Consider the following 17253-nt stretch of genomic DNA (forward strand, 5'->3'; position numbering starts at 1 on the left):
GGGTCTATGCTTTTCAGCGGAAAGATCAAGTACTTGAAAAGTTCAAGGAATTTCATGCTATGGTTGAGAGGCAATCAGGCAAGAAGTTGAAATGCATCCGTAGTGATAATGGTGGTGAGTACCGTGGACCTTTTGATGTTTATTGCAGGCAGCATGGTATTAGACACGAGAAGACTCCTCCTAAAACTCCTCAGTTGAATGGTCTAGTAGAGAGGATGAACAAGACCTTGGTTGAAAGGGTTACATGTATGCTTTCAGAAGCAAAGTTGCCTAAGCACTTTTAGGGAGAGGCATTGCTTGCAGCTGTGCATGTTATTAATCTCAGTACCGCAGTTGCTTTGAATACTGAGGTGCCAGACAAAATTTGGTTTGGTAAGAATGTTAGCTATGATCATTTGCGTGTCTTTGGTTGTAGGGCATTTGTTCATGTTCCTAAGGATGAAAGATCCAAGTTAGATAAAAAAGACAAGGCAATGTATCTTTATTGGCTATGGTGAGGATGAATTTGGCTATAGGTTTTATGATCCTGTTGAGAAAAAGCTTGTTAGAAGCCGTGATGTACAATTCATGGAAGACCAGACCATTGAAGACATTGATAAGGTGGAGAAGACCACACCCGAGAAAGATAGTAATCTCACTGATGGTAATTCGATGAGGTTGTCCGCTCACAATTTGGAGAATGTTGAAATGGAAGCTCAAGATAATGAGCAACATGGTGATGTTGATGATCAACAGTTTGGAAGTGGAGTAGAGGTTCCAATTGATGATGCTCAAGAGGAACATGATGATGATGATCTTGGTGATATACCTGAATCACCTCAAGTCCAACTCAGGAGGTCTAATAGACAGAAACAACCTTCTACAAGGTATTCTTGTGATGAGTACATAACCTTGACTAACGGTGGAGAACCTGAGTGTTTTGAAGAGGCTTTGGATGGTGAAGACAAGAAACAGTGGCTGGATGCAATGCAAGATGAGATGAAATCTTTGCATGACAATCACACTTACGACTTGGTGAAATTGCCTAAGGGCAAAAGGGCATTGGAAACTAGGTGGATTTTCAGGGTGAAACAAGATTCAAATTCTACGCTTCCAAGGTACAAGGCCAGATTAGTGGTGAAAGGTTTCAGACAGAAAAAGGGTGTTGATTTCAATGAGATTTTCTCACCTGTGGTGAAAATGTCATCCATCAGAATTGTGCTAAGTTTAGCTGCTACTCTTGATTTGGAGGTTGAGCAGATGGACGTGAAGACAACTTTTCTTCATGGTAATTTGGAGGAAGAGATATACATGAAGCAACCTATGGTTTTCTTGTTAAAGGCAAGGAAGATTATGTGTGTAGACTAAGGAAAAGTCTATACGGTTTGAAGCAGGCCCCAAGGCAGTGGTATAAGAAGTTTGTGTCTTTTATGTGTGAGCAATGTTATAAGAAGACTACTTCTGATCATTGTGTCTTTGTTAAAAGTTTTTCTAATGATGACTTTATTATCTTGTTATTATATGTTGATGACATGCTTATTGTTGGGAAAGATATTTCCAAAATTGATAGGTTAAAGAAGACACTTGGCGAGTCTTTTGCCATGAAAGACTTGGGAGTTGCTAAAAGGATTCTTGGCATACATATCTCACGTGATAAGAGAGAAAAGAATATTTATCTATCATAAGAGCAATACATTAGGAAGGTGTTGCAGAGATTCCAGATGGAAAATGCTAAAGTTGTGAGTACTCCTCTTGCTACTCATTTTAAACTAAGTGTTAAACAGAGTCCTTCAAATGAAGTTGAGAAGACCAATATGAGTAGAGTTCCTTATGCATCTGCGGTGGGCAGTTTGATGTATGCTATGGTGTGTACAAGACCAGATATTGCACATGCTGTTGGTACAATTAGTCGATTTTTGTCAAACCCAGGTAGAGAGCATTTGAATGTTGTGAAATGGATTTTGAGGTATCTTCATGGTACAATTGATATGAAGCTTTGTTTTGGAGGTGATAAACCTACTTTGATGGGTTACTCAGACTCAGATATGGCTTGGGACATTGATTCCAGAAAGTCCACTTTGAACTATTTGATAAAGTTTGCAGGGGGAGTTGTGGCTTGGCAATCAAGACTACAGAGGTGTGTAGCGTTGTCTACTATAGAGGCAGAGTTCATTGCTATTACTAAAGCATGCAAGGAGTTGTTATGGTTGAAGAAATTCTTGCAGGAGCTTGGTTTTAGGCAAGATAAGTATTCATTGTTCGTTGATAGCCAAAGTGCTATCCATCTTGGTAAGAATCCAAATTTTCATTCTAGATCCAAACATTTTTATGTGAGGTATCATTGGATACGTGATGCTTTGGATGCTAAGTTGTTGGAGTTGGAAAAAGTTCATACAGATGATAATGGTGCTGATATGATGACTAAAGCATTGCCAAGAGGGAAGTTTGAAGTTTTTTGTGAGATCGCCGGTTTGGCGGTTATCTCCACATAGTTGTGAGGGGGAGATTTGTTGGGTATTGGGCTCCCTTCCTATGTGGATAAAAGGCCCAAAATTTGAGAAGTCCATGTCTCACTTAACCTAGTGGAGAAGGGGCTATAAAATAAAGAGAGAGGCAGAACAATAGAGTCAGAACACACTAAAAGCCCTAACACATAGAGGGAGAGGTAGAGGGAAAATTCTGTTCACGTTTTTCACAGAGCTGTCACAGTAGAATCGGCGCTGCAGATTCGTTCACCGTTGGATCGGGCTGAAATGTTTACAGCAGGTTTGGAACTCATTGCGCTTCATTCTGACCGGTCGGATCTTTGATACGAGGTCTGAGTTGGGAGATATTAATTTCGCACTGCAACAATGATTTGTAGAGGTTTTCCTCTCTTGTTCTTCTCTATTTTGAAAGCTTTGTTGCTTTGTTATTTGGTTGGGTGTTAGCACTAATTTGTGCGATTGATTAAGACTCTTTTGTACTCTTGTTGATCATAGTGGAGCTATTTCTTTGGTCTGGACGACTCGTGATTTTTACCTCTGATTTGAGGGGTTTTCCACATTAAAAATCTTGGTGCCTTTATTTGTGCTTTTGGTGATTTATTATTGCTGCTCTTTGATTATTGCTCCACATAGATTCTTGCAAGTTAGGGAAAATTATATCCGCTGCATTCTCTGGTATATTGTTTTGTTGTTGTTTTCCCCATCACATACTCATCTACTTTGTAGACATTAGTTGTATGATGCTTTGGGGGGGCATTAGATCTCCTATTGAGTTGGGCTTTCTGCAAACAAAAGTTGTTATTAATGTTTATGTGAGATTTACGAGGATTTGTGACACCAGAATACGTTCTTTATCCTTTTGAATATTAAGCATAGAATATGGTTGAATCCTTTAAATCTTTGAAGAAAATTTGCCAATGTGGATCATCTATCATGTGTTGAAAGATCTAAAGCTCTACAACTAAAGTGGTTACTTTGGATTCATTAAGTCAAAGCCCTGACTTTGCATCTTTAAGAAATAGACTTGATCACCAGAATCTATTATAAATAGAGATTCAGTTGAACTCAATGAATCATCCCATAATCCATCTACCATCACTCATCTTCCCTCACCAATCACCACTCATCACTTTAATCTTATATTATGTCTTATGTTATCATATACATGAAAGACTAAATCTACAAGGTTGATTCTCTTATAATTCCATAGTTAATTCTTGTGCAATCAAACTATTGTTCTTTAATTTTCTTCAAAACATAGTATATTTTTATCTATTCTTTTTGTGTTTAGGATTGTTTTAGAATGCTTATAGATAATTCAATCTTATTCTTTAATTATAGTTCTTGTTAATTTGCTTTAATTTAAGTGAAAGAGTAAAACTTCACACGTAGACATTGGAACATGTGAGGCATAAGCAGTGCTTCATTCATGAACTTTGGAAAGAGTGAAGTATAAATAGAATATCATTGTAGACGATTGAACATGTCTAAACAAAATGTTACTCGTAGAAGATGGAATGAGTGGGAGACTTAACAAATTAATCAATGCTTGCTTAATTAATTTAAGATTTTTTTAGAAATTAAATGAATGATAATCATAAGATTACCAATAAAGAATGTAACTATGAATGAGTTGGAGAATAAACCTGCCATTATATATTGCTTTTCCTTATATCGTTTATACCTATCTTTACTATTATTTTATGCTTTTTACATTTATGTATATTTTGATAAGTGTTGATATAAGAAAAATTCTTATTGAATTTGTTAGGAGGCAACATGGATTGGATATCCCTATCTATCTTAAATAGACTATAAGCTTTATTCTACTTTATTTGATCACACAAATGGCAATCATCATTGTGTAAGCTCATTTATTCTTCAAAACTACACAACACTTGTTAGAATGTTTAGAGAGCATGTATGCATTCAAACATATAAGACACTTAGCATCGAGACTTATAGCATATAGATGGTCTATCAAACTATATAGCGAAGGTCAACCAGTTAGACCATCTATAGTCTTATCAAACCATCTAGCATTTATTAGAACGTGTACCAGATCTAAAACCTTATTTTAAACCAAAAGTTTAAACTGGGGTCTAGATAACTCCAATTGGACAAATTCCAATTAAAATAGTGGATTTAGTCTTATTTATAATCCAATAAAACTAAAATTAAATGTTCTAAATGTAAATGCAATTATTATAGACAAAATACATGTTAAAAGGTTTATAAGTATATAGACCATAAAACATTAATTACATATTTGTAAACATCAAAATTGCTTAATAAGAAATTGCCTAGTAATTCTAGCATGGCCCTTTCGGAGTTAACAAACTAAAACTAACACTAAGAAAATTTTCCATTAACAACTAATTTTAGTAATAAAAAATTGTTACTTGTCACAATCGAGATCGCGGCGGGACGACGAAAATAATTTAAAAAAAAGGTACAGAGGAGTCGCCACCATTATTTATTATGGAAAACTATAGAAAAACCTTAAAAAAGAACGGTCATTGAAACCAAATTTGGATTCGGAAGTCGGTTACGTGTGGGGAAGGTATTAGCACCCCACAACGCCTGTCTTAAGACGGTTCCCTCTTTAATTAAGTATGCAAGATAGAATTTGATGTTTAAAATATGTGTTGTTCCCCAAAAAATCAAACAAAATAAAAAAACACATACAAAAATAATAAAGATTAAAAACAAAATTATTTTTTTATTTTTTTTGGCCCGACGAGGATTGTACCTCGCTCCTACGTATTTTCATTTAGAAAATCAGGGATAATGTAGTTCTTTATAAAAAGGTTGTTTGATATTATTATTATTATTATTTTTTTGAAATTATATATATATATATATTAATATCAAGAGAACCCGAGATTCTACATGACAAAAGATTTAGTTATCAAGCAAATCTGATATTTGATATGATATTTAAAATGATTTTATAATTTTTATTTTTTATTATTATTAATTTAAAAAAAAAAAGAATTAAAAGTCTGTGAAGGATTGTTTTGATTATCAAGCAAGTCCGAGACTTGACATGATATTCAATACTTATAGAAAAGAAATAATATAATTTTTTATCTTTTTATTTATTTATTATTATCTTTTTTGGGGGAGATTTAAAGCTTACAAAAAGAAACATTTTTAATTATCAAGATAAATGGACTTCCAAATAAAAGGAAGGAGAAGGGTTGAGCATATCAATGACAAACCCAAAATGATTTAAAGTGCGAACCCCAAACACATTTAATCATACAATAGGTCAATCGATCATACATTTGATATTATAAGAGAATCATGAATAACATTAGGAGCAAAGGGAGTTTACCTTTCAGGACACGAACAAGCAAAACTGACCGAAAGGATAGTAAGGTGACCCCTTTTGTGTGTGTGCTCTAATAATAAAAAGAAGAGGGGGTTTTCGAATTTTGTTCTGTTTTCTGTGTGTCTTGCATTGGAGAAGTTTTGTGCTTATATAGGCACCTTGGGTACCACTGAAATCCTAGTCTTTATTTATAATAAAATATATGAGGAAGGAATTGATCCTAATGAAACATATTATAGAAATTAAATAGTCGCATATATCCACAGTGTTAGATAATAATTATTAATGAAATATTGCCTGTAATTACTAGAATCATATTTTTCGTCACATAAAGATCATGATCAAATCATAACATATTTTTCATACAATTGATTCTAATTAATACCAGGAATATTTTCTTTTAACTATTAAAATCGTACCATTCTCTAAAAGCATTATTATCGGGAATATTTTCTTCTATTTAAAATAATACCTTCCTAGACTGACAACGCAAAAAAAGACATCACATAAGTTTAAATGCAAGATACTTATTCAAATTATTATAAAAAAATTGCTTCTAATAATATACCCTTCTCTAAAAATAGAAATTATGAAACGTCCTTTTTTGACATGTCATGTGAAGAGTGTAAATAGCAAACAATGGGGGTAAAAATATGTACAAAACATTTGGGCTCATTAAAAGCGTGCGATAATTAAAAATAAATTAGATTCTCCCTTGTCTTGGTTTTTTCTTCTTCTTTTTTTCTTTTTTTCCCATGGTAGAATTAAAGTTAAAAAAAATCTACCATCAATCAAAACATATTTTTTATTTTATTTTATTTTATTTATTATTATTATTATTATTATTATTATTTTATATATTATTTTTTTATTATTATTATTTTTAACAAAACAAATGCATTTACTCGGACGAAATTGGGTGTTAACATTACTCACTATAGTGACCAATTTAGATACCAATTTACAAAATAAAAAAATTACTAGTTACTAAAATAGTCACTATTATAAATAAAAAATTGTAATTGGTCTCTAAAATTTAACTATCAAAGTTTTGGCTATAAAAGAAATTAGTTTCTAAATTAGTCACTAATTAATTAGTGACAAATTTACCTGTAACGTCCCATTTAATTAATAAGCGTAATTAAAAGAAACGTCACGAACAAATAGTATAGCAGCACAGTCCTGGGGTATTAAACACAACCCCTACAAGATCCTATGCACACCACGATGCCAAAGCAAACCAGTTACAACATTCAACCGCAAACCCAAAGGAAATTAAAACAGTAAACTAATACATGGGCCATAGCCCAGAAAGAAAACCCATTAAGATACAGATCCAGTCCAAGCGGACTATGCAGCGGAACCTCCATCACCCTGATTATTTCAGGGAGTTCTCACCTCTGCTCACATCAACAAGTTGATGATCATTACAAAAGAAAAGATCACACCACAGAACATACAACAACAAATAATAGGGTAAGCTATAGTAGAAATCAATTTATCATGCAATTACATACTATCACCCAATTCAAGCAGTATTTATAAATCATCCAACATGTTATGACTTTCTCAGGAAATACACTAGACCCTGACTCGACTCATCCAGATACATATAGTCTGGTCGGATTCAGCGGATGCTTGCACTTGTGGTGGATACATTTGCTCACCCCCGAGCTATGTGTTACAAGTGTTACGATGAATCAATCCCTCACTCACAAGATTAGCCCTTAATGAGTTTCAGGCCTCCTACTACTCTCACCACAAGAGTCAGTCCGCTCTAAGTGAGACTAACTAACTCCTTAGAGTGTTAGGATGCAACCTTACCTTGAATCCTTACCAGACCATATAGATGGGGCACCACCATGGACACCCACTAACAGGGGCCATGGAATTATGTCCCGACCACTAAAGCACGACCCTAAGATCCCACCTAGAGATCTCAAGGATTTATGCACTGACCATCGACCAATCATGTTCATTCAATCAAGAAAGACCTATCATACATATATATATACACTATATCAATCTTTATAACCAATCCCTTTCACGTTCCAGATCAATCCATACCAATTCATCATACTCCATCCATGAATATACCATTCCAACTCATCTCGTTACCATGCCACTTTAATACCAACCTCATTAAGATCACATGCTAAGTTCATGCCAAACCCATTATTCACAATTCATGAATCACATCACTCATGTATATTTATTTGTCTCATGCATTTAACACTATACTCAAATCCAAGCAAGCATTAACCATTAAAGATTCAAGGAAACGATCACACATCACACTGCCCTCGCCCAGCTCCTCGCTCAGGCTGAAGGGTCTCGCTCAAGCGAGAGATTCTCGCTCAGGCGAGCCCCCTTCGCCTAGGCGAGGGCTCGGGAAGGAGAAATAATAACCTCATGCGGGATCTTGCTTAGGCGAGACCCCTCTCGCTTGGGCGAGATGTTCGCTCGCTCAGGAGCAACATGGGTCGCCTGAGCGACCACTCGTGTGAAGCAGCTTGGGCGAGCCTCTGTTGATCTCGCCTAGGCGAGACATGCTCGCTTGGACGAGAAAACCAGTGGTCACCACTATTCTTTCGTGCACAAACACTCAACAAGTCACAAATGGCTCAATACTACCATATGCAGGTTTGCATCAACACACCAAGCATATTAAAATAATGAAACAGTAGCACAAACAACACAACACAAAAGAGAGGGCGAACCCTAGCCTCCCGTACCTGGAAAACAAACTAGCGGAACTGATGTGATCCCAATAAGGCTCATAGCATTGGGCCAACGCCTAGGCCTATTCATTTTTTAATTTCTTTTAATTTGTTTTAATTTTTAAATAAAACTTGTTCTAATTGGGTTTCTTTTGCTAAATGCAGCTCACTTTTCCAAGATGCCAATTATTAAAGTATTTGGTATTGGGCCTGCGGCCCAATTCAACACACCAATGCTTCCCATCAATGTGCATCATCATGTGGGCCAAGATCCTGGCTGCACTTGCGGTCCACCTTCTCCTTCACGCCCAATTTCTGCATCTTTGATGAATGGGCCTCGAGCAGCCCAAATCCCGCACACCAACGTACAGCACAAAGGCTCCCTCCAATTCAATCTGTCACCCAATTTATTCACATAGCGTGAAATGAAGAAAACCATGCGGCCACACACTTAACAGCATCTTCCGTTTGGGCTGAAACCAAATTGCAGCCCAAATTTCCAATTCAGCACGGACAGAGCAGAATCATTTGTGCTGTGCACCCAAACTCTGCTAGGGTCACGATTACCTTCTTCTTTGCTAGGGTTTCAGTAACAACCCTCACGTGAAACCTCAATCTTGAGCTAGGGTTCTGTTCCATCCACCTTCACGCGTTTAACCCTTGTAGTTAGGGCTTCTACTTCACGCCTTCATCTTTGCCGTTAGGATTCTTGTTAGATGACGGCTTTCCTTTCTTTTTTGTTTTGTTTCTGTTAATGGTTGCCTTCGTATATAAAGGCCGATCCATCTCTGTAACAGATTAGCTTTTGATGAATGTTAGTTTGGTTGAGAGTACTCCCACCGTTCGTCTTAGCTCCCCTTTCCATTAGAAGAGGATTTCTCCTCCTAGGGTTCCAAATATAGTGTGTGTGAGTTCCGTGTGAGAACGAGAGCGAATCCATTCTTAAGAGTCTTCCGCTGCGTTTCCTCGTCGATTCCACCGAACAATCGACGATTGGAGGCCATCTCCAACGAACGGAGCACGTTTCCGCCGATCAATGGCGCCGATGGCCTCATCAGGAACACTCCAACACGCACACAGTGAGCACGACTGTCTTAAGGATGGCCAAAGAGCTGAAAGAAACGGTAAAACAAAAAAAGGAATGAGTTACTACCAAACCCTAATGGTAAAAACAGAAATAGGCCCAAAAAAGGGGAATCATGAGCTGAGGAATGACTTACGTGGAGCGAAATCTGGCTTGAGCTAGCTTGAAGAAGGTTGACGACTAACCCTAGCAAAGAGTTGTGGCTGCGCAAAGGAGGCAAGGAGGAACGTGTTTTCTGAAAAATGAATGAAAGAATGGAATTAGGGTAGATTAGGATCTGAATCCCCATTAGGCCAACCTTAGGCCCATTACATTAGGGAATCCGTTTTAATTTAGGGCAGAAAAGGAAAAAGAAATTTAGTGGGCCTTACATTACCAACCAATTATAATTTTTTATTTATAATAGTGACTATTTTAGTAATTACAAACTTTTTATTTTATAAATTGGTATTTAAATAGGTTACTATAATGACTAATAATTTTTTATCACTAAAATTAATTATTATTTAAAAATTTTCTTTTGTAGTGTAACTTAGATTCAACTTGAAATAATAACCAAGATAAGTTACTTGAAAATGTTCTAATAAACTAATTTTGAGTTACCGATATACTTTAATATTATTTAAAAAAAAAAATTGATTAAACTTCTCATTAGAATAGAACTGATATTTTTTTTTCAATCTGTTGACAAAAACAATCAGATATTTTATTAGTTAGTGTTACACACCATATATTAATTTGAAAATTTACGATGGTCTAACATAGAACCAAATTAACAATGCTTAGTCAATTTTAAAAATTAAATAAAATAGTTCAAGGTTTCAGGTGTCAGAATAATATATATAGAAATTGATTGGTATAATGTGAATTGTAGTTATTATATATGGTATGAATCAGACCAAAGCCGTTATTCAATAAAATAGCAAAAGACGTTATACAAGTTGCAAATGATATGAACATACATATAAAGGTAAAATAACCAAGAAAGCCACCTAATCTTAACAATTACTAACCCCAAATAAGAAAAGAGTGTGTGTATCTATAGTGCTATTGTTTTCCTTCGCTTGCTTTGGAGCTAATATACACATTTATATTCTCACAAAGAATAAGTATGGACATTCTTGTTTGTAGCTCAACACTATCACACCAGAACAATACTCCATAACCTAGCTCAGTTCTTCGAACCAGAAACTGGAGGCTGGTGCAGCTGCTGATACATCGCAGCAAGTTTACTGTATGCATCCATGTTCATCGGCTGCAAATAATTATTCAATTTTATTATATTTATATACTTTTAAGAAAAAAAATCATTGATTTATCAGTACATGTCATTTTAAAAAAAATAACTAAAGACATTTAAAGGAACCATGAACCGAAAATGGAGTTATATTCTAATTTAGCGTCTGCTCTTCAATCGGCACAAAGAATAATCAAAAGGGTGATTTTCACTGTAAGATTGCAATCTAGGAGATTGGTGAGGTCAAAGCTAGATCAATAAATCAACTGTTTTATGAGTATTTGTCACGGTGCTAACAAACCAGTGCCCAATATTAATGATGCAATCAATTCGATTTGACTGATTTCTACAACCTTTATCATTCCTGCCTCACAAATTCAGTACCCAGCCAAATCAGATAAAACCAGGTTGCCATCAATCATTGTAAGAAATTTGAACTTATTACCTTATCCGCAATAAATACGACCAATACAAAAATACACAGGATTAAACTTCATCACGAAATAAAAAATCAAACTAGAATATTATTCTAATAAAGAGAAGAAAGTTTATAAAGTTGTTTTTTTTTTTTATTTATTGCTTCGTTTGAGAATTCTCAGAAATATCTGTTACCTGTGATTGACATCCAAAAAGTGTGGAGAGAGGGTCAGGCATGACGGTGGCCGGATTCCCTTGAAATCGGTCACCACCTCCGGCCGCAGCGGCGGCGGCATCCCACGACGCTGCCATGGGCATGAAGGCAGAAGGGTGAAGGACTGGAGGGATGGCAGGGATGTTAGCACGATTCATGGAGTTGATGTCGATCCCCATTCCCATCCCCATGCCCATTCCCATCCCTAATCCCATGCCCATCGGAGACATCATAGACATTTGAAGCTGTTGTTGCATGGTCAATGGCAGCATCATGGATGACATGTTGATTCTATTCATCATCTGCACCTGTGCTTGCAACTGCTTCAAATATTCTATCACCTCATCCAACATCGAAGCTTTATCGGTCTGCATAAGTTAAACAAAATCCAAGTCTATATATGTTTATGTAAACCATAATACATAATACGAAATCCCATAGCAAGCCACGCAAAAGCAGTTAACTATATGATGAATCTATTACTCAACTAGCTAATATTGCTTAATTCTGTTAATTAATTAATCCATAAATATGATGTACTCAACATTGCATGTTTCTTTGCTTTCCCTTGTCTATATATGATATGGTTAAGTATGGGTTCTTTTTCTTTGTCTTTCTCCCTCATCTTTGTCTTTGATTTGTATGTTTTTGGTGGAAAATGTTTGTTGTTTTAGTGTTTATTGTATAATTGACATGAGGGCCTACCACTGGAAAGGGTTTCCTGTGGGAGCAGTTGGGTGCCTCTTCACCAAACAGCCTCCTGTCAGACCATGAAAACAAGTAATTCCACTTCTTGTGGACTCTATAACTGCACATTCCAGTCTTTTTTTTCTTTATCAAAAACAATAGTGATCATGTAAAATTTTTTAGTGTATCAGGTGTAGCTATATGTAGTGTAAAACTAACTAAATTGATGGCATCACATGTTACGAAATTTTTAGTAGTTTACAAGTTTTGGTATTTTACCAATAATGGGTGGACCATTTGTAAAGGGACAAAGGTAGTAGAATATTATGTAAAGAATTTGAACATTTAAATTTTACTTGAAATGTATGATAAATGACATGAAAGTAGATACCTTATCTACAAGGACGGTACCATAAATAAGAAAAGTCAAGAATAAACAAACAAAAACATATCATATATATTAAAATGTAAGTACGTGCATATAGAGGTCAAAATAATAGATCTAAGAGCTCAAAGTCAAGTTAAAATAATAAAAATTAATATTAATAACAACAATAATATTATGTACATGACTTTTAGAAGAAAAAAAAATCTTGAGAGAGGTAGGGCCATGTTAATTAACTTCCTTTGTGTGTCCACGACTGTCTATAATTTAGGCCTTGGATAAAAATCAAAGACAAGTTACAAATTAAAATTAAAGTGTAGTTTACGTGAAATTGATAGAATTAAACTATTTCATTACTGGGAAGAATCAGAGAACATGGAAAGCAAAAACATGAGAGAGATCCAGTGTGAAATGGTATTTATAATGGCTATCGAATCCTCAGGGGACCGCTACTTGAACTCTACGAAAGTGAAAATGGCAAAGAAATATGTTATGTCAGTATATAGTATATAGCAACTGTTTCTCTCACAGATTTGGGACCAGTAGATACTAAATAATTGGCTCAGATACCACATACACAATATCACGATTTCGATGAAAAAAAAAAAAAAAGTTGAAACAAACAATATCATGATTAGCTCAGCAAAACCCCACCCCACTAGTTGCAACTATGCTATATACCTTGCTGGAATTTGGGACCAACTTTTGCAATGTCTTCATTCTTTGGTTAATCTTATCCCTCCTTTTCTGAAAAGCCAATGCAAAAATGAACCAATGAACAACAAATTCTTGATTTTGTTCTCATAATATCATTATAGCAACTTGCAAACGGGATTCAACGTTTACCCTTTCAGATTGGTTGTGTATAGCCGCAGCTCTGCTCCTTTTAGTAGACACCGACGATTTTCCATTTCCTCTCTTTTTTTTCTCGTCGTCCCCGTTTTCACCCTTTACAAATTCACATGCATATATCATAAAACTAATGTAACTTGTAAAAAACAAAACCAGTTGCTTCGGAAAATAGAATTAAATCCTCATGCATAACGCTTAAAATTAATTATATGTGTAGCATATTGGTATTTTTCAATTTTAGTCACGAAATAAATATTCCAAAATCTAAAATATCATTATGTTAATTTTCTAAACAATTCATTCAATTTAAAAAAAAAAAAATTTATCGTATTTATTTTCATAGGAACTAATAATTTTATTTTTGTAGTGCTTAAAATGGAGACTCATTTTTTTTACACACTTTTTGTTAGACTTAGGAGAGGTCAATAATAAATAACTTGGTAAAAAGAAATGAACAAAAATAGTATAGTTTTACAATAAGTCTGAAATTATTGAAATTGCGAGCCTAATATTTGAACTAAAGGGACTGAAATTTAAAATATATATTATTAGAGAGAAATTTTCCGGTAAAAATAAAATCAAAGAAAAATGATGTTTATATTTCTCTTACGAACCAAAGCGAAATACTATTAAAGAAAAGGAAACTTCAAAGTAAAATAAAGGTATACGAGTGTAGTGCATGAACAAACGTATGTTAGTAGAGGCCATACATAGATGTGGAGAAAAAAAAATACAAGTGTGGCATACGCAATATATACATATTAATGCGCATATGAGTTACAAAAATTAGAAATTAGAGTTTGACCAGTTCCTAGAAAAATCATTCGAAATTGACTAAGGTTGATTTTAATTTGGGTTGATAGGATTGTTGAAGGAAAATAATAATAAAGAAATAACAGATAAGAAAATAAAATAGAAATACGAGGAAGAAATGGGGGAGAGAGAGGTTACCACTGGTTTACTGTGGGAAACAGAATCGTGGTCGTCAACGGTGGTGGTCTTGGTGCAGTGCTTAGCGGAGCTGGTGTTGTCGAGAGAGTTGATAGAGGTGGAAGTGAAAGCCGCACCAAGCTCCCTGTCGCACGTGTCAAGGGTCACGTGCTTGCTATCCCTCCCGAACGTGGCACTGCCACTCACGCTCTGATCCCTCCCACTCATCTCTTGTCCCTTGGCACCGTGGTTGCCGCAGCACGACCCCACACGTGTGGAGCACCCCACCATGCACGTGCTGGGGACGGACTCCATGCCCTGCTTGCTCTGCTCCCGCTTCGAGCACGGCACCAATGCGTCCATCGTCACCGTATTAGCCGTGGCGGCATGGGCGTCTAACCACGGCACGAGGAAGTTCCCGTACACGCCGCCGTCGCCGTTCAGCGTTGACTTGCCACGGTGGGGCAAGCTGGTGGCTTGGTTGACTATGGACTCCAAGGTGCCACCGGCGCGAGGCTTCTCCCATGTGTACTTATTATTGGCGGCGCTTGTGGGGGCCTTCACCGGCACACGCGGTAGCCCTAAGCCATGCATAGAAAGTTGGCCATTTTCCCATGTCAGCTCCGCAACCTCGTAGTCTAACCTGAACTCATCAAGCCACGCAGAGAATTATCATTAGCAACTCCGAAGCAGCAGAAAAAAAGAAAAAAAAAAATGGAGTAAATGAGAGAGATAAAGAAAAGAAGAGAACTAACATGGGGACATCAGGGGCAGTGGAAGTGGAGTTGGAGCGAAGGGAGAGTCTTGGGGGTGGAGGGTTGTCGTCGACGTCCCAGCTGGGAACGCACTGGCTCATGGCGGAAGTGTGTGTTTTGGTGGTGGGAATAAAAGATTGATTGTTGTGTTTATGAGAGGAGTTGATCTGTGTGACCCTCTAATATGAGAGGAGTGAGCGAGGAAAAGGAGCTTGTGGATTTGGTTTCACTAGGGGAAAAGAGAGAATCTAGTCCATATGTATTGGAGTGAGAAGGTGGGGGAGTTTTGTGCGGAGAGTAGTCAGTTCTGCTTTGTCGTTTCAACGATTCGGTTTTTCCTATTCGCTCTTCTCTCTCATAATACTCTTCAATTATAAATACCCTCTTCTCTCTCACCACTTTTCATAACCAAAATTACCTGGGTTAACATCACCATTTACGCTCTCTCATTAAATATTATTTCTAACAAATTACCAATTAAATTTTTATAAGATATTTTTTTATTATTATATTTTGTCATATTTAAATAATATTATAACATAATATATCATGATTAAATAATATTTTTATTTTCAAAATTAAGCCTCTTATAAATTATTTTTAAATAACAGAATATGTTAAATATATATGTTTAAGAAATTTTAAAAACCTATAAATACAGCCCAACCACTAAAAACTTACACTATCACTTTCATACCGATTATACTCGTTATCACATACTAGGATAAACACAGGCGCTATCGCGTATGTGTGTACGCATTTTTTGAATTATATTTATAATTGATGATATTATAATGTTATAATGAACAAAATAAAAATATATTTATAAAAATTAAAGTAAAATGTATGGAGAAAATATGAGAAAAATAACTGTTGATGAATAGTAGGAGAAAAAAGAAGAAAGAAATAAGTAAATAGTTTTATAAAAACTTGTAAAATTAACCGTTAACTTTTAAAAATTTAATAAATAATTAAATTGTAAAGGGTAAAGTTGAAATTATGAAATGTGATACAAAATAGGAAATCTCCTTTATATATAGTTATAGATTCTCACTATCTTACTCGTTTAAGTATCGTAAAGTTTTCTATAAGTAGATTTTTTTCTCTAATCCTAGCCTAATCCTCATTACTTAACAGTAGCAATTCGACCTTCAAAATGTAAACTCCACCTCAAAGATTCCTCCACAATTCCTGCTAAGAACATCTACATATTTTTTTCATCCATATATAAATTATATAGGTGTATTAATAGAGGCTAAATGTGAAAAAATAAAAAATCGTGGTCCCGTTCAAAGGACTTTCTTCGCAATTCAGTGCAAAGATGCATGGAATGCGTGGTTGCACCGTGTCTCCAAAAAAATTAAAATGAGTTTATCTCTAAAATTAATACTTATCTTCCAAGATCAAGATATTAGAAAATATCTCAAAAATATTTACAGATGATATTTTATGAAATCAAACCAATTCATAATATATATATATATATATATATATATATATAATAATAATAAACTTTATATATATATATAGTTTATTGTATATATATATATATATATATAACAAGTTTATTGTAATTGAATTATTATAATTTATTCATATTTTTTCTTATCTTGATTATATTTTTTTGTTATTATTTCAATTCTTTATGTATTTTAATTATCATTTTACTTTATCCAAGGATTCATAAATCTATATAAATACATATTAATAATCGAGAATACTCATCCAATTTTTTCATTAACTATTATACTCATATATTCTACAATTTCTTTAAATATTTTATTGATTTCATCAAAAACTCAATGATTAAAATACATATGATGTCCTTGTGGGACTAGAGTAAATCTATCCTTAAACCACAACAATTATTGTAGGTGGTTTCCAAGGTAGAGAGGGCAAGGACATCACCAAGAAGATCAACCAACCCTTAAGCCCAAGTAGGAGCAAAGGGAACAACAAAATCATAATTATGTTTGAGAAGCTATCAAAACTATCGATGGAGGATTCACACGGAGAGATAACACTTCAATAAGTCATTTGTCTCCTCGTACCCTTCCCACCATCTCATTCACAAATGAGGACTTTTGTATCAACAATCCAAAACAAGATGATCCATTTGTTTTTAATATCATGATAGCCAATTGGTGGGTTTGAAAAGTGTTACCTTTGA

General features: G+C 35.1%; 1 protein-coding gene and 1 long non-coding RNA gene across 3 annotated transcripts; both read right to left on the reverse strand.

Moving 5' to 3' along the window:
• Positions 1-6943: 6943 nt before the first annotated feature.
• Positions 6944-9995, reverse strand: LOC146886330 (uncharacterized). The gene is made up of 2 exons (XR_014995185.1): positions 9743-9995; positions 6944-9634 (listed from the first exon to the last, which is right to left on the reverse strand). It is a non-coding gene; the product is annotated as an uncharacterized LOC146886330 (long non-coding RNA).
• Positions 9996-10499: 504 nt separating this feature from the next.
• Positions 10500-15412, reverse strand: UNE10 (basic helix-loop-helix (bHLH) DNA-binding superfamily protein). Of its 2 annotated transcripts, XM_028070094.2 has the most exons (6): positions 15084-15407; positions 14350-14971; positions 13393-13494; positions 13228-13293; positions 11456-11842; positions 10500-10861 (listed from the first exon to the last, which is right to left on the reverse strand). In XM_028070094.2, exons 1-6 carry the CDS (start codon positions 15182-15184, stop codon positions 10778-10780), a joined length of 1362 nt encoding a protein of 453 aa, XP_027925895.1. In that variant the 5' UTR covers positions 15185-15407; the 3' UTR covers positions 10500-10777. The 2 variants fall into 2 exon arrangements, with proteins under 2 accessions (XP_027925895.1, XP_027925896.1); XM_028070095.2 differs by lacking the exons at positions 13228-13293; positions 13393-13494 and having other exon boundaries at positions 15084-15412.
• Positions 15413-17253: the final 1841 nt, after the last annotated feature.

Source organism: Vigna unguiculata, chromosome 5 (assembly GCF_037176805.1).
Source record: "Vigna unguiculata cultivar grain cowpea cultivar isolate G323 ecotype 2 chromosome 5, ASM3717680v1, whole genome shotgun sequence".
In the NCBI taxonomy this organism is placed as follows: Eukaryota; Viridiplantae; Streptophyta; class Magnoliopsida; order Fabales; family Fabaceae; genus Vigna; species Vigna unguiculata.